Source organism: Camelina sativa, chromosome 15 (assembly GCF_000633955.1).
Source record: "Camelina sativa cultivar DH55 chromosome 15, Cs, whole genome shotgun sequence".
Taxonomy (NCBI): domain Eukaryota; kingdom Viridiplantae; phylum Streptophyta; class Magnoliopsida; order Brassicales; family Brassicaceae; genus Camelina; species Camelina sativa.
The window spans coordinates 29,354,110-29,368,945 of NC_025699.1; the positions used below are offsets into that span (position 1 = coordinate 29,354,110).

General features: G+C 34.7%; 2 protein-coding genes across 3 annotated transcripts; one reads left to right on the forward strand and one right to left on the reverse strand.

Moving 5' to 3' along the window:
* LOC104747856 lies at positions 4,807–9,044 on the forward strand. The gene is made up of 11 exons (XM_010469565.1): positions 4,807–5,208; positions 5,835–6,341; positions 6,656–6,754; positions 6,943–7,043; positions 7,127–7,198; positions 7,280–7,370; positions 7,795–7,875; positions 7,998–8,060; positions 8,156–8,278; positions 8,385–8,423; positions 8,537–9,044. Exons 2-11 carry the CDS (start codon positions 5,958–5,960, stop codon positions 8,666–8,668), a joined length of 1,185 nt encoding a protein of 394 aa, XP_010467867.1. The 5' UTR covers positions 4,807–5,208; positions 5,835–5,957; the 3' UTR covers positions 8,669–9,044.
* On the reverse strand, positions 9,067–13,622 carry LOC104747857 (subtilisin-like protease SBT2.5). Of its 2 annotated transcripts, none has more exons than XM_010469566.2 (11): positions 13,199–13,622; positions 12,356–12,555; positions 12,122–12,266; positions 11,641–12,035; positions 11,439–11,534; positions 11,284–11,356; positions 10,850–11,135; positions 10,432–10,757; positions 10,082–10,349; positions 9,716–9,997; positions 9,067–9,634 (listed from the first exon to the last, which is right to left on the reverse strand). In XM_010469566.2, exons 2-11 carry the CDS (start codon positions 12,520–12,522, stop codon positions 9,225–9,227), a joined length of 2,448 nt encoding a protein of 815 aa, XP_010467868.1. In that variant the 5' UTR covers positions 12,523–12,555; positions 13,199–13,622; the 3' UTR covers positions 9,067–9,224. The 2 variants fall into 2 exon arrangements, with proteins under 2 accessions (XP_010467868.1, XP_010467869.1); XM_010469567.2 differs by lacking the exon at positions 13,199–13,622 and adding an exon at positions 12,872–13,024.

The following is a 14,836-nucleotide window of genomic DNA, read 5'->3' on the forward strand; positions in this document are numbered from 1 at the left end:
AGTCAAAATGTTGAGGCACACTACATAAAACGAATTCAAGAATATTATCACAAAAACAACACAGATTCAGGATTGGAATATTTACGAACAGTAGTAGTATTTACCTTTACAAAATTAATGGTATGCATTGGTAATATTGTGGAAGGAAAACTCTAATTAGATAAGCTGGACTGGAAACAAAGCAAAGCAAAAACCGATCAATGCTAGAAAAAGACAAACAATCATTACATGGAGTCAGGGTAACAAAACTACAACTCTATTACGCTACTTTGGCGGTTGTTCGATTAACCATCATGTACAGCATCAATATTGTGACTACAAATGCAATAAAATAAATACAAATAAAATAAATAGATAATAGAACTTCCGCGCGTAGCGCAGATAACTAGCTAGTCATTTTATATAATGATCAAACAATCAAAATCTTACAATTCCTAGATGCTTGGATATTCAATAAATCACTTGACCCATAATAATGATTCTACAAACATTCACTAAAAGTATATGTTTTCTTTCCAATACATGCATGTATTTATATTTCTTTATAACTAATTCTTTCTCTATTTAATTAAAAAAGACGATACTGCTTTATTATAAGGGGAATTGGCAGCAATAACACACAAAAAAATTATATTTCATTGAGTAACCATTCTAACCAAAAGAAGGTAATATTCTCTGTATTTTCTATATTATTTACTTTGTTACCCCTGTTGCATGATCAACAGTTGCCTACCCTATGTCTCTCTATGTCTCTCTCCTACAAGCCAAAGAAAATTAGTGTTAAGTTACGAAGGAGAGAAAGTTCCTTCTGGGCTGTAGAAGAAAGATTTGCCAGCGATTGACGGAGAGAGATCTGATTTTGCAATCAATTTATGCGTACACACTAAACACACTTCAATGTCAGAACAGTAAAAAAATCGAAACTTTTTATGTTTTGTTATATACCTCACAGCCAGGCAACGAATCACGAACGAAATCGATCTATTGATCAGTCAAATTGAAATTAGCGAGGAACTTGATGCATTCTTCTAAACCAGCAAAGATAGTATACTCTCCACCAAACGGGTTCTTACGAAAATACAAATCTTTCCCTGAAAGAGAGAATCTAAAAAGATGAAACTTTTTTGGATTCAAAAGATTCAAATTAAGGAGTTTTATTTGACATACAGATCGCTCAGATTGTTTGCCAGTTTCCAGTAAGCATAAGCCATGGTGAATTGGTAAAGATCATTGAGCAGAGGTGTGACCATCGGGTTAGTGGGTCCGTTTATGACCCGACCCGATTGTTTCCCATCATCAATACCGTTCTCTTCCTTCTTCTCCATTAAAAACTCTAGTTTTTTTTTGCTGTGTCGTCGTCTCCGGCGAGTTTGTTTATAAGTTATAACGCTTTCGAGCTCTATTTATATATATAAAAGTATCTGACTTTGTTTCAAAAACTCTCTCCACTCGCTTGGACTGTGACTGGATCGGAGGAACAACGGCTAGAAGAGACTGGGAATCGATTCGGCAAATAGAGATTTCAATTGGGGCTTTGATTAGATGCTCGACTATCACTCTGTTTTTCTCTCTAAAAACAGAACGGAAAGTATTTTTTTTTTTTTTTTCTGGGTCATCTTCTCCAATCGAAATAGAAGATCTATGGACTCTCCATTATAAAAAATCGATGCGTCGAAAGAAAATTTTGTGGTTTTACAACGGCCATCAACAACGACGGCTGATTCAAAGGCATGAGAGGTTGTGGACTCGCTAATCAAAGTGAAGCTTCGTCAGAAGCTTATGATACATGAGTATTTCCGTCTATTCTATTCTATTGGTTCAACATTCTATTTCATTTTCTAATTTTGCAAACAATTATTCTATATCATGTTCGTGTGCAATGCTATTACCCAGTTTGGGTTCTCAAGGTAGTATCTTGTAGGGTTTAGTGAACCTTCTTTTTATGCGTTAAATTCAACATTGTTCTAATTTATGGATGTGTAATTCTTTTCAAACTTCTGAGGTCTCATTTACATCTATAAAAGTATTTATCTTTGTATCTATATACAGAATTTTTAAATTTAAAAAATAAAATTGCAAATTTATTTTTATTCTTATGGTCCCCTGCAATGCAATTTCAGATTTAAATATGGGTTTTATACCATATCAGAGATATTGGGTTAATTTGGCATTAAATACAGTAAAACTATTAAATTACGTTCTTCCAAAAAAACTGGTGTAACAAAATTATAAGGTTATGTTAGTGATTAGACATTTAGGCGTACACGCTAAACACACCTACAAAACTAGACCAACAGGTCATTTGTACCCATTGCCACAACAACAGCACGTGTTTGCCACATGAGAGTAGTTTGGTAGTTGGCCGGGGAGTAAATCGGTAAAATCACACACCCCTATGGTTAGTTACCTAATTTCATCGATTAGCATGCTATATTCTTTATTTCATTAGTAAATTTGGTTATCCACCTAATTCGCCCTTATTATAAAGCAATAGTTGCCAAAAAAAAGAAAAAAAGTAATAAAGCGATACTTTTTAGTTTGGCACATCTATTTGGCTATATCTAAAGATAAATCATTGGATAAAAAAATTAAAGCTGAATTGTTCAAAATTATATTACGAATCTTGGTAAAAATACACTTTTAAAACTTGGAATATACGATAGAATCTGAATACATGAGAGCAACATACTAAAGAAGAGGTGTGGATCAAAGTACTTAGAAATTAAATAATTTGTGTAGGGTAATGATAACAGTTAAAGTTATCACAGTTATGGTTTATTAACCATCGGTTACGATTAGAAATTTTATTTAATATTTAATAATAACTAGTTATTAAACGGTTAAACGGCTAAATATGGTTCTGGTTAAAGCGGTTAGATTATATATAATTACAATTATTTGATAATATAATATGATTAATATTAATTGATGATATAATATGATTGACATTATTTATTTTTAATTAATACATTATTTTAGTGTACTCATATTTCTATATATCATATGATTCATATTCAATATATTATATATTTTTATTATATTTTAATCACGGTTACAGTTAAAAAATTACGGTTTAACTATACGGTTAACTAATAATTTTAATACTATTATAATTAAATCACAGTTATGGTTAATATAATTTAATTATATAATTATGATTAATGGTTACCGTTTTATATAGTTAAGATCCGGGTAATGCTTAAATACGGTCTGGTTACTGTCCAAAATATAGTTACTGTTTGATTTTGGTCATGCCTTCATATTTGTGTGTAGAGTGTAGACCGTTGAGTTGACTTAGTATACGTTAGACTTTTCGATTAACGACTTCTTTTTTTGTTTGTATAGATATTTGGTTAAAAAAATATTGTGTTTATATGTTATGTGGATAAAAGTATGTTTAAACCATAAAATTTACTGGAAAAAAATCACGATTTCGATTCAAATATTCGTGGGATTTGTCTATATGTACGTGAACAAATAAAAATAGATTGGCACTGTCGTGGGGACTGGGGAGTAAATGGGTGGCACGATCTTTACTTTGTTCTTGCTTTAAGTTATGTCGAGAGCAAATTATTATTATTACTATTTATTATCAAGAAATAGAGCCAGAGAGCATATAATAAGTAGATAAAAAAATTTCTAGGTAACTTTATTTAAAACAGTATCTATCATATGTAGTAGAGTAGTAGATGATCTGGTTTATAATACACATAATAATCACCAATGGTCTTTAAAAACATGAAAAAATATTTGAGTCTACTGCAATATATAGTTTGCTTTTGAAAATTGAATCTACACGACTACACCTAATAACTAAATAAAAACTATCTTTTCGTTTTTGCTTAGAATTTTATATTAAAACAGAAAAATAAGTCGAAGTCAATGCCCACTAGTTTAAAAAAAATATGATAAAAAAATCATGAGAACATGTAAAGTAAAACAATCCACACAAGGACAAGGCTTATTACTTCACAAAAGTTATTTTGACTCATTTTACACAAAATTTAAAATTTTTTTAGTTACACATACATGTTTTATTTAATATAAAACTCACATAGAATTAAACATAAAATAAAAAATTTCAGTGACATTTTTTGTAAAACAAAGATAAAATTTTTAAAATTACATTCTTTATAAAAGAAATCGGAGTATATTTACAACATATTTTAGTTATAATAAACTTTTTTTTTGTATATTTTTCCTTTTAACTAGCCAAAAGCAAATTAATATGATATTCATACACCCTAAAATAATTAAGTAAAGAGTTACAGCCTTTTAGACTTTTTGAATTTTTTTAGAAAAATAAATCAGGACAAAAATATCTACACTGGAAAAAAAAATCTAACATGCTTTCCTTTGACGGGACATCAAATTGACCAACCCAACAAATCGATCTCGACTTAAAACCGGATTAAAAACTCTTCAACGTAAAAGTCGAACCGAATTCGAATTATGTACAACCGAACCGAACGACTCAAAATTGTAAAAATATCGACTTAATATTGGTAGTTTTTCAAATCGAACCGAACTAAACCCAAACAAAACTCAATAAATCTAAATCAAACCGAACCGAACTAACCAAACCAAAATTCAATTCTTACTGGTTTATTATAAAGTTTCATCAACAGCACGCATAGTCATAGTCATTCTCAAAGCGCGTGGGTTTTATATGGTATGAAGTAAAAACACAATTACAAGTAGCCAATTATAAAATTACACGTTAATGCTATAACATAATTTATAAATATTTGTAAAATAAAATATTAATCTCTCTTTAGTCTCTCTCTACCTCAAAAAAAATATTTACTTCTGTTTTTGAACCGAAGAGTCTTCTTCTTCTTCCTCTTCATCTTCATCCTTCGTTCTTCGACTTCTTCGTCGTCTGTGTACAGATAACTTCATTATTGTAGAGAGCGAGAAACAGAAGAAAAAAAGAGAGAGAGAGATCAGAAGAAGAAACGAAATCGTGAAGGGGGAAACACTTATAGAAGAAATTGAAATTTTACCTAAAAGGAAACGTTTCAAATGTGTGCATAGATATCGATACTCAATACTCCGAGAGATTTTTTTTTATATTAAGGTTTTGCGTAGCTCTCAGTTGTTCGTTCGCTGAGAGCTTATTCATCTTCTAGATCTTTGGGGTGGAGGACAAAACAAGCTCGCGAAAGACGGGAGCTCTCACCGCCTCTAGGATCCGATTCCGTTCAGGTTACATTTTCTCGGCTTTTGGATACTTTCGTGTGTGTTCGTTTATGCGTAGATGAGTCTGGATTTAGGATTTTGTGGGATCCGATTTGGTTTCGGATTTGGAAACTCTAATTGAAAACGCAACCGGACTTTGATAATTTCGATCTCGTGATTTCTGTGATTTGGGAAGCATTCGTGTTGACTGAGGATGTTTTGCTTTGAAGCAATGTTCGTGGTGATGGTTTATTTTTGAATTTGGCTATTAGAGAAGCTGTGGTGATGGTTTTGACTTTTCTTGGTTTAAGATACAGATAAGACTTTTCTTTTATTTGTTGTACAAGTTTGAAATTGTCAATTTATTTCCCTGTGGATGTTTGATTCTTCTATCTTTTATGTTGGATCTTGACAAGTTTCTTCAGCTATAATGGTGTTGTTGAATCTAGCTTGTCAACTTGAGTTTCAAACTTTTGATGTGATACAAATTTGTATGACATTCTTTTTGTTTCTTATTGCTGGATAAAGCTTAAAGAGATTGATTGATTTGAGATTAATCTCTTGATCTGGTCTAGTTATTTGATAGTTTACTTGCGTTCTGCTCTTAATAGATATCTGATATTCAAAAATGGGGTTTGGCTTGTAACTTGTAGGTTTCGACTGGTTTCTAGCTGCCTAGTGGAATTTCTCATTTTAGCTGAAGAAGCAGATTTGGCAGTGGGTTAAAGAATAATTGAGGTTGAGGTGTTGCAGTATGCGATAGAGGTTTTTATGAGATGAAGGCAATTAAGGGGTGGCGTCTAGGCAGAATAAATTATCTGCAGTCTTTGCCTGGGGCTCGCCACCGTGCTCCTACAAGGAAGCTAGTATGGATCATCGCGGTGCTTTCACTGATAGCAATGTTTTTAATTGGTGCGTTCATGTTTCCTCGTCACAGAAGAGCGGCTTGTTATATGTTTTCGTCTAACGGGTGCAAGGGATTAACTGATTGGCTTCCACCGTCACTGAGGGAATATTCCGATGACGAAATTGCAGCTCGTGTAGTGATTAGGGAAATATTGAGCTCCCCTCGTGTTATAACAAAGCGTTCTAAAATTGCTTTTATGTTCTTAACTCCGGGTACATTGCCTTTTGAAAAGCTATGGGACCTCTTTTTTGAGGTAGACTTCATCTATACCCTACTTCTTTTCCCACATCAATTGTGTCAGAGGTTTCCCTCGGGCTAGTATTATAAGAAGTACAATGTACTCTTTTGAGTTTAAGCTGGCCATTTATGATGTTTGGCAATTCATCAAAAGTGTAGAATTTGTCTGGAATATCGTTTGACTACTTGGATGCAGCATGTTTAGGCGGAAGCATACTTAGCTGTGCATTATGAAAGCTTGCAATCATTTTAGTATCTTTATGTTTATTTGATTCTTTCTTTGACCTATTTCTTTCACTGACGATTTTGTGCTTTTACCTCTCCTCACAGGGTCATGAAGGGAAATTCTCTGTTTATATTCATGCATCAAAAGATACTCCGGTTCACACCAGTCGCTACTTTCTTAACCGTGAGACACGAAGTGACGAGGTATGTCTCTTTCTCTATATCTGATGTCTATAATTGTAGATACCATGTCATCCCTCTTCACGGTCCTGAAGAGAAAAACCATAGTTCTGGATTGATTACATTTAGTTGGTGGATGTTACATAAATTTCTCTTGCTCCTGTTAATGAATTTCATGATTATAGTAAAAGAATCATATATGTTTTCTGAAGGTGGTCTGGGGTAGAATATCGATGATTGATGCTGAGAGACGTTTGTTGACTACTGCTCTTAGAGATCCTGAGAATCAGCAATTTGTTTTACTCTCTGATAGGTAATCTCCTGGAAACTTTATTTCTCTTCTTACTGATTATTCTGAGGTTCCCCTAACCAATTTGAGTGTTTCTGGTTTTGCAGTTGTGTGCCACTACGAAGTTTTGAATATATGTACAACTATATGATGTACAGCAATGTCAGCTATGTTGACTGGTAAAGATTTTTTTCAAGTTGATGAGATTTGAGACCTATAACTACACTTTTTCATATAAGATATACTCTATTATTCTTCAGCTTTGACGACCCTGGTCCACATGGAAAAGGTAGGCATATGGATCACATGTTGCCGGAAATTCCAAAGGAAGATTTTCGAAAGGGTGCACAGGTAAAAAATATTTTACTGATCCAGTATCATGCTTGCTCGTACTGTGAAAATATATGCGAGATCAGCAAAATACAAAGACCCGAATAGAAGGGGCCAATTCTGTGTCACTGATTTGAATCAATTGATAAAACAACTAGGTTATAACGAGAATTCTTTGTGGACTAATTAATAATTATAGCCACATAATATGCATATTACCTCTGTGTATAGGATTTGGATTCTCTTCAAGTCCAAATTTTCCCTTGCGAGTGATTATTTGCTACCACCTAGTATTAATATCATCAATTAAACACATTGTTCTGCATATTTGCTTCCATCCATTGTTTTTAGGAAAGCATTTTGATCAACTGATGCTACAAAAATCGCCATTGAGAGAGTTTTTCAACAAGTTTTCATCACTCACATTATCTCTATATCCGTGCAGTGGTTTTCCATGAAGCGTCAGCATGCTGTAATAACTATGGCAGACAGTCTTTACTACTCTAAATTCCGGGATTACTGTGGGGTGAGTACGACCTAACCTTCAAAATAGATGTTTTATTACTTTTTTGTCGTGTTTATAGAGGTGTTACTTTATAGATACATAGAAAAAACACATGTAAAATAGGAAGGTTATTTTTTCTTCAGCCAGGTATAGAAAGCAACAAGAACTGCATCGCAGATGAACACTATCTGCCAACATTCTTCCATGTGAGAATCCATTTTGACTCTTACTAACATGAAAATGTTTGTTGTTTTAGTAATTTCTTTATCCATAATATACTTTGGTCTGATAAACTTTGCAGATGCTTGATCCTACTGGCATTGCTAACTGGACAGTGACATATGTTGATTGGTCTGAGAAAAAGTGGCATCCAAGAAAATACATGCCTGAAGATATCACACTCGAGTTAATTAAGAACATCTCGGTATCATCACTAAACCGCTATGATCTCTTAGAATCTACCTTGACAATTTCCTTGCTTGCTTCCATTGTGATAAACTAATTGGTGTACATTTTTAATCCATTTACAGTCCATTGACGCAGTGGCACGCGTTACAAGTGAGGGAACGGTACACACTTTAAAACCAAGTCTTCGTCACTTTTGATTAGTTACAAATTTTCTGGCTTTTTCCTCCTTTACCGAGATGATAATCTACCTTTTTTTAAATGCCTGCAAATATAGGGAATAGCATCATGGACGCATTGCATGTGGAATGGGATCAAAAGACCTTGCTATCTCTTTGGAAGAAAGTTTCACGCTGATACTCTCGATAAATTGATCGACCTCTTCCCAAACTACACAAGCATAGCATAGGGAGCCACGGACAATTTTGATTGATTGATGAAATGCAATGCAAAGGAGGTATTCTTTTGACTCGGATTCTTTGACCAACGTTCAGTTTACACACATGAATCAAATTAAAACTTGAATCATGAAACCCCTAGAAGCTGTTACTCGCTGCAAAGTCCTTTAAAAGAGCAGAGAAAATCGTGTGATCTGGAGAAGCTTAGAAACTGTTTGGGGTTTCTTTTTCATTTGGTTGGGGACGTTGGGACATTTTTAACTCATCTGTTTTCAGTACATCTCATTGTTATCGATAGAATTTTCAGAGTGCGTTTTGTGTTTCTCTCCCTTTGGTGAACTCTTTTGTTGAAAATGAAATGAAAAACTAAGGCATGAGGTTTATACAGTTTAAAGCTGGGCATTTGACATATTAATGGAGTTTTTATATCAATAACTAATTATACAAGCTGCTATAAAGCATTTTCCTTTTTTTTTGTTTTTTTATCAGACACAATTCTCTAGAACTACCCTCTTATTGTTACTGCATATTACAAAAAAATAATATTACAACACCCACAAGATTTGTTCATCGCCGATGTCCTAGAGCCACCACTGGAAGCCTCACCTTATGCCCTCGGCTACCTTTCAATTTCACCTCCCCGAAGCTGTATACTCCAGAAACCGATCTCACGGTCATAGTGACTGAGAAGGTTCTAGAAGCGCCTGGTCTGAGTGTCATTGCTGGTGGGTTCACTTCGATGGCGATAGAAGGCTGCATCCTAGCTGTTATTGTGTATGTTTCTTCTACTTCTGCCACATTCGTCACTTTCCTCGTTACGGTTTGGGTCCCCACGAGATGAGAAACTGCGATAGATGGTGCATTGAAGTTTGACGGATGTTTCATGTCGTAGTTACAGCGTGTGTTTGTGTAGTTTCTTATCTCATGGGCACTGATCCCAGGGGTCGTGCACAAGAATCCTAGATAGTCCTCATACCCTACAAGTGAAAATCAATTAGTCTTATCAACCAGAGATCAAAGGTCTTTGGTATATCATTGATGAGACATAGCATCAATACCTGCATCAAAGATAAGACCAGGATCTAGAGCAGCACTTGGATTGACATGACCACTTCCATAATCGAAAGGAGTAGCCTTAACAAGTGTTACAGCCTCAGTGTCTGAATATTGCTGCGCCTGAAGAAGCCTTCCTGCTCTATCTATGACTGTTGAGGTTGTCATCAAAGCTGATTTGATAGCAGCTGGGCTCCATTGAGGATGCTTCTGCTTCACAAGCGCAGCTATCCCGGCTATGTGTGGTGCAGCCATGCTGGTTCCTGATATAAGCGCAAATCCTTCACCTGCCCAAAATCCAACAGTAAGAAACTATAGTTCGTTTCAAAAGGACACACCACATGTGAGCTTGAGTTCTTTGAGAAGCTTACCAACATAATTAGGCTCGTCTGTTCCATTTGGACACCAAGCCGCCCATATCAGATAACCGGGTGCAAGAATATCTGGTTTAAGAAGATCAGCATCTTGAAAGCTGAAATCCTTGGTATTGGGTCCTCTAGCTGAGAACAATGCCACTTGAGGTGCTGATTTGTGAAGAACAGGTGTTAAGCCATCTCCGATACTTCCCTTGGCATTAAAACTTTTGACTCTTCCTGTCCAATCCCTTGATGTACTGACGTTGTAGTAATCGATCAAATCCTAAAGAAACCAAAACCAGCATTTCAGATTGAGAAAATAATGTGTGAGGAGAGTAAGCGAAAGCAACTGAAACTCCCGTTACCATTGACTTAGACACATCTGTAATCAAGATTCCTGGAACAGCAGAAGGAACAGGATCGAATTTGGTTCCCGGAGATACATTTTCAACAACAAGAACAAAACCAGCAGCACCGAGATGCTTAGCGGTTGCAACAACTTTCTTGATGGAAGCTGTACCAACAACAAAGTTGAAAGAATAGCCACAGAGAAGAATGTTTCCCTTGACCAATTTCTTGTTAAAGACTTCTGGTCTCTGGCAATCAGATGGATTATACTTCGAAGAAGATGAGTCCAACAGAACATCATTTGAAGAAACCAAAGTGTACAATCGATGAGGGCGAGTTGGTGCTGCAGAAACCACGTAACAGTTCATCAAAACAAAAACTCGGTATATATAGTGCCATGCCAAATGTATAAACAGAATTATTATTTATTCTTACGAGATAAGCCCATCCCAGCAAGCATTTTCCCATTCCCAAGAGTCAGATGATTTTTGTATCTGCGATCATCAATTGCAGCGGCGACAGTTGTTATCCAGGGACTATATGATACCAAAGTTTTCGGAAAGGGTCCTCCGTTTCCAGCAGCTTGAGCAACGAAAACACCAGCTTTTACGGCACCAAGAAGTGTAGCATCAAATGGATTTAAGAACGTTGTCTTGGTAGTTGTTGGAGGACTATTTGGACCAACCGAGAGGCTCAGGATATCTACTCCATCATGAACAGCCTGTCATGAAAACCTCATTTAATATCAACTAATGTTAATGTCCATGGAAAGTAGCAGTTATAACGTTAATCATTTCATCTAAGCTGAGATATTTTTCCATGCATGGTACTTTATGATTTTAAAACTTATGCTAAGTTCTTACTCTTACCTGATCAATGGCAGCAACTACATCAGCAACAAAGCCTCCAAAAAGCCGGTAAAGAGCCTTGTAAACAGCAATCCTGAACGAAACTAGCCTTTTTTAGCCTACCAACGTGAAGAATACATCTGTCAATAAAACTGACATTTTGCACATCTGCCTACCTTGCACGAGGAGCCATTCCACTCGCTCTTCCAAATTCATAACCATGCATCCTCAACTGAATACCGTTATTCCCAGCTGCTATAGCTGCTGTATGACTGAAGAAAATCCAGCAGAATCAGACTTGCTTAGTACAATAGAATACATGCACACAATGATGCAGTCTTATCTCCCCTAAGTCACAAAACTATAAAAAGAACAAACCTTCCATGCCCATCACCATCCATTGGAGATGCATAGTCGATATCAGGGTTAAATGCGCCAGCCGCTTTAGCAGCTTCAGCAAAATGTTGAGCTCCAACGATCTTCCTGTTGCAGAAGCTCTTCTTGGTATGAGGATCTTCTTCACATTTCCCTTTGTAATGAGGAAGAGGGCCATAAGGTAGTCTGTGGTGAGAGGCAAAACTCGGGTGATGAGGATAAATCCCCGAGTCAACAAACCCGATGACAATGTCTTCTCCTGCTCTATCAAAACCTCCTCCTGTTGGCCAAACATCAGTTGGAAGTCCTAGAAACTCTGGTGTATGTGTGGTGAGTCTCCTCACTTTCCAATCTTTGTCTACAGACTTCACACCAGGGGCGCGACGAAGTGTTTCTGCCTACCAAATATATAGTGGAATAGTGTAAGGGAACATGAATTCAAGAAAATATATACTTAGCAATGATCTCAAATCGATTTTTTCACCTGCTCTGGAGAAACATGAGCTGCAAATCCATTTATAAGGTGTTTATAGCTGTATAGCTTTTTGTATGATCCTTCCTCAAAGAGCATCCCAAGAATCATATCGTGCTTCCTCTCTAAGTGACGAGCATACATTGTCACCAATTCACTAAAACAGTAACAGATTGTTAATCTAGCAAGCAATGTATACACAGTTGGGGTACTAAGACAATTGAAGAGGAGCAACTATCTAAGTACCTTGATGTATCAATCCTCTCATCAGATTCGACAGCAGTTGCTTCAAAACCATTTTCTCCACCTTTGTAACTTATAATTGGATCTCCATCCATAGTCACAATGTAAACCTCTGCTGCCACAGTAACAAGAAGCACTGAAACAACAAAGATTCCCAACCCGATATCCATTTTGGTTCACACAAATGAAGCTCCAACTTTAAACTGCAGCATCAAAATCAAATGAATGCATTAGCATCCTGAAACCAAAAACCACTATCAATGGAATACTATCACTTCAGTCAAACCACATATTCAATAAAAAACGTTAAACAAAATGCAGACAACACATAGTCAAAACTACTGTATAGAGAGGCACAAGAATCAATCATCTCCAAGGCCACAAACAAGGCAACAAGCACACAAGAAAAAAGCAAGGAAGAGATTCATCTTTCTCGCTGTTTTAAACTGAGTTTGTCAAAAACCAAGCACATAAAAGCATTATAATCAAACCCAACCAACCCCAAGAAAAAGAACTTACTCTAGAGAAAATTGCCTAAACACAACAATCAAGTAAAGAAAGTTCAGCTCCATCTTATACCATTTATATAAACAAGAAAAGCAAAAAAAAAACCCCAAAAACAGTAAGTAAGTACAGTATAACAACTATTGCTCTTCAATTAATGAGACAAACGAAGAAGAGGCAAAAAGAAGAAAGAATCTTTAATCTCTTAAAACTTACATTTGGTGAAAATCAAAAAAATCAAGACTTGAAGTAAGAATAAACTAACTTTCACAAATCACCACCCAAAGCAAAGAATCAAAACATCAAATAAAACACAAAAAAGATTACTTTGAGGAAACTTACATTTGTGCTTCACGAGACGGATGAACAGAGAAAAGAAGAAAAAAAGTTAGATTTTTGATACGAAAGAATTGAATCAGAAGCCGAAAAGATTAGAAATTTAGTGACTACATAAACCACATTTGTAGAAAAAACCACAGAACAAGTTGATTCAGATCTCTCTAGACTCTAGTCGAATGATTAAAAGATTACTTTTTTTTTTCTTTTTTTGATTCTGGGTTTTTGTTCGTAGAATAGAGAGAGATCTAGCAAAGTATCCAAAGAGAGAGGAAAAAAAAAGGTACGAAATTTAAGTTAAAAATAAAAAGAAGTTACAGTACTGTGAATATTTTAGTGCTGAATGAAGTGAGAGTATGTGTGTGTGTGTTTTTGGGTATATTAATTAAAATTTTCTTGATATTGATTTAATACTATAGTAAATGACTTAATGCTAAGGAGACAACGAACCGAAGATTATGTATTTAAATGGTTTAATTAGTAGATTTATATAGTTGTGTAATTGTAAAATGTAAAAAAAAAAGTGTTTAGTAAATTATTTTTTTTTATGGATGATAATAATAAGAAGATTACATTTGGTGGTGTGTGGATGGATTTACGTAAATGTCCGAAGGTGGGAGGAAGGAGAGTGACCATTCGCGCGCCAGATTTGCTGTCAGCTCGTACTTTAATGACGGTTCTACCCCTTAAAAAGTAGATAATTGATATCAGTGTTTTTTTTTTTGTGTTAAATGCTGATACAACAAATCCTATTTTTCTTTTCGTTTTTAAATGTTTCTGAATATATATAATATTTTTTAAAAATCTCAAAAATAATAGAGTGAATAATTTATGTGATTTTATTACCTGTGCAAGAATTTAATTGTGTATACTGTATAGAAAACATGTTGATATTATAGAAAATTGATGATCCACACTATTTACTGTCTCATGTAATTAATGGTCTATTACTTATTTCACTGTTTTTTTCATTTCACCTAATAATCTCTGATGATAAATAATACCTTTTTTTGGGATAGACAAATTTTATTTGAGAAGATACTAAAATAGTCATATGTAAAAATAAAATAAAAATACTAAATTGAAAGATTGTCGTCCTTTGTAACTAGTTTAAGTTCACTTTGATATGAGAGTAAGTTTGGCAAATCCGTTTTATCACGAACTCTTGTTTAAATGTTTAAACTTTTGTAGTTTGTATAACCCATAGTTTTAAATTTTTTAATTAGTTTCTATGTAACTGGATTTTGTTTCTTTCTTTTGGGCTTTCGTTTTTTTCTTTTATTGGTTTTTAATCTCCGGAATATTTAGTGTTTTCGCTGGCATATATGTAATATGATAATGTATCTTTGCTTTGCAATTTTAATAAAAACAGATGACAACAAAAAAAACAAAATTGAAAGATTGTTGACAGAAAAAAGGTTAGGAACATGGAAGAGGCCGAGGAGAAAGAAAAGAAAAATATTGTTAGACTTAAATTGGTTACAGCCTTACAGGTGAAAAGTTAAATACTAAACTCATAATTAGAGGGCCAATGTTACTTAACTCAATTATGATGTTTGATCGTTGAGGAAATGAGTTCCTTTTCAAACATAAACACGTCTTTTTCATCCCAAAAGCATTATGAACAATTGAAATACAATAATT